The sequence below is a fragment of the Cricetulus griseus genome, chromosome 3 (genome assembly GCF_003668045.3).
Source record: "Cricetulus griseus strain 17A/GY chromosome 3, alternate assembly CriGri-PICRH-1.0, whole genome shotgun sequence".
In the NCBI taxonomy this organism is placed as follows: Eukaryota; Metazoa; Chordata; class Mammalia; order Rodentia; family Cricetidae; genus Cricetulus; species Cricetulus griseus.
The window spans coordinates 55,500,825-55,503,681 of record NC_048596.1 but is presented as its reverse complement, the minus strand read 5'-3'; the positions used below and the strand labels follow the sequence as shown (position 1 = coordinate 55,503,681).

Below are 2,857 nucleotides of genomic sequence, written 5' to 3'. Positions count from 1 at the left end.
TTTTCTTTTTGTTTTATTTTTTTTAGTTTTTTGAGACAGGGTTTCTGTATTGCTTTGGAGTCTGTCCTGAATTCATTGTTTTTGTTTTTCTTTGTGTAGCCTTGGCTGTCCTGGAACTCACTCTGTAGCCCAGGCTGGCCTTGAACTCACAGGGATCCACCAGTCTCTGCCTCCTGAGTACTGGGATTAAAGTTGTATGTCATCACTGCTGTCCAGCCTCCTAGTTCTTTCTACACTTGTATTCTTTTTATTTTTGCTATTTCTAACCATGTGTATGCATATGTGTCTGTGGAGGCCGGATGTGTTGGATCCCCTGCAGCTGTGGTCACAGGCAGTTATAAACCACCTGATGTGGGTGCTGGGAACTAAACTGAAATCCTTCAGAAGACCAGTACATTTTCTTAACCACTGAGCCATATCTTCGGTGTATGTATGTATGTATGTATGTATGTATGTATGTATGTATGTATGTTTATATTTCTTTTGGGTTTTCACATGTTTATTAGGGCAATGGGGGTGGGGTTTCTTCTATCTATGGGAGTATTCATCATTCTTTAGCTTTTCCATGCTTGGGCCCTGAGGGTCCTGAGGGTGGCTAGGCACATCAGGCATGTTCCCATTCTCTCTCACAGGCACTGAGTAATTGTAGGGTGTGGCTGTTTTGATCCTGGTGGCATACTTGATGTCAAGGCCCAGAGAGGACATAATTATAGTGAGGTTCCCATTGGTGGTGAACACCACAAGTACTGGTTCCCTTCCCTTGAGGAAGGTGGAGAATCTCCCAGCCATCTTGGTCTCTCAGACCCTGTGTTTAAAGACAGGTTCTCACCACGTAGCCCTGGCTGGCCTGGATCTCATAGAGATCTGCCTCTCTGCCTCCTGAGTGCTGGGATGAGAAGGATGTGTACCATACCTAGTTACTTGTATGTATTTTGAAGTTTGTTATGTCCTCATAGTAAATCAACTTTTTTCATACCTGGTGACAATCTTTACCCTGACATGTACTTGGTCCATTGTGAAAATATCCATTGTAGATCTTTCATTAGTGTTAATATGGTTTGTTCTTTTTGTTATGGTAGAAGCGTCACCCCAGCCCCTGGCATCCATGTACCCAAAGAGTCTGGAATGTTATGGTGGAAGTTCTATCCAAGCCCCCTCTCCTATGTCCCTCTAAACCCTGCTGCATCTCAGAAAGCCCACCAAATGATTGCCCCTCCCACAGAGATGCTCAAGACCAGTCTTTCAGGGTATATAAACTGCTCCCGAGAAAAAAAGACATGTGGTTTTCCAGTCTCTTTTTCCTGTCTCCTCTCTGGGGGCCTGGAAGGCCATCTGGGAGTGTTGAATCCATTAAACATGGGCTTTTTCTAATTAGGTTTGATTTGGTCTGATTTGGATTGCTGCATTGGCAGAGAGGCTTATTAAGGTGTAGAAAGAAACCTAGCTTCCACCATAACACTTTTTCCATTTTTTCTTTAACCAATTTGTTTTTCATATTTAAAGTTCATTTCTTACATAGTATACAGGTAGGTCATCTAAAAATATTTATTGATTTCTATTTCACGTGTATGGATGGTTTGTTTTTGTTTTCTTTTCTTTTGTGTGTGTGTGTGTGTGTGTGTGTGTGTGTGTGTATGTGTATGGATGTTTTGCCTGCACTTATGTCTGTGAAGCATTTGCATGCAGTGCCTTCAGAGGCCAGAAAAGGCTACTGGATCCCTCAGAACTACATTTACAGATATTTGTAAGCTGCCCCGTGGGTTCTGGGAATCAATCCCAGGTCCACTGAAAGAATAGCCAGTGCTCTTAACCATTAAGTCATCTCTCTAGGTCACTTAAAAAAAATACAATTTATAGGCAGGGTGATGGTGGTACATGCCTTTAATCCCAGCACTTGGGAGGCAGAGACAGGTAGATCTCTATGAGTTTGAGGCCAGCCTGGTCTACAGAGCTAGTTCCAGGACAGGCTCCAAAGCTACAAAGAGAAACCTGTCTCGAAAAACCAAAAAAGAAAAGAAAACAACTACACTTCATCAAGCTAAGCAGCGGTGACATGCACCTTTAATCTCAGCACTCAGGCGGCAGAGGCAGGTGGATCTCTGTGAGTTTGAGGTCAGCCTGGTCTACAGAGCAAGTGCCAGGAAAGCCTGGGCTGTTACACCAAGAAAACCTGTCTCTAAAAACAAAAACCAACCAAAACAACAATAAAAACACCTTAAGGCCTGCTTGGTATACATACTGAGTTCCAGGCCAACAGGATACATAGTAAGGTCTGGTCTCAAACAACAATTAAAAAAGAAAGAAACCTAAAACAAAAACAAAACAGCCCCCTCAAATTAGCATTCATGTCAGCCACCACCCACCCCACCCTCCATTGGTGGAAATGAACTTAGGGCTTCACCCATGGTAGGTAAGTGCTTGACCACAGAGCTGTACTCCCAATCCAAGTCCCTCCCGTCTCTCTCTCTCTCTCTCTCTCTCTGTCTCTCTCTCGGCAAGTGTGGGTGCCTGAAGAGGTGAAAAGAAGGTATCAGATCCCCTGTATCTAGAGTTATAGATGGCTATGAGCCACCATGTAGCTATTGGTAATCAAAGTCAAGTCCTCTGGAAGAGCAACCATTTCTCTTAATCACTGAATCATCTTTCTAGTCCTTGTTTATTTTATTTTGTTTTTGTTTAAGATTTAGTATTAGCCAGGCGGTGGTGGCCCATACATTTAATCCCAGCACTCTGTGAGTTCAAGGCCAGCCTGGTCTATAGAGTGAGTTCCAGGACAGTTCTACACAGAGAAACCCTGTCTTGAAAAACAAAACAAAACAAAACAAAAACAAAATAAAAAGATATAATTTTCCTATAT

The 2,857-nt window shown here is 42.8% G+C and overlaps 1 protein-coding gene across 1 annotated transcript; it reads right to left on the bottom strand.

The window, feature by feature from the left end:
• Nucleotides 1-528: 528 nt before the first annotated feature.
• LOC118238483 (NADH dehydrogenase [ubiquinone] 1 alpha subcomplex subunit 3-like) lies at nucleotides 529-789 on the bottom strand. The gene has a single exon (XM_035441598.1). The coding sequence runs from the start codon at nucleotides 787-789 to the stop codon at nucleotides 529-531; it is 261 nt and encodes an 86-aa protein (XP_035297489.1).
• Nucleotides 790-2,857: the final 2,068 nt, after the last annotated feature.

What these genes read in the sequence shown, in the direction of transcription:
- LOC118238483 (XM_035441598.1), bottom strand. Translation starts at nt 789, where the DNA reads ATGGCTGGGAGATTCTCCACCTTCCTCAAGGGAAGGGAACCAGTACTT.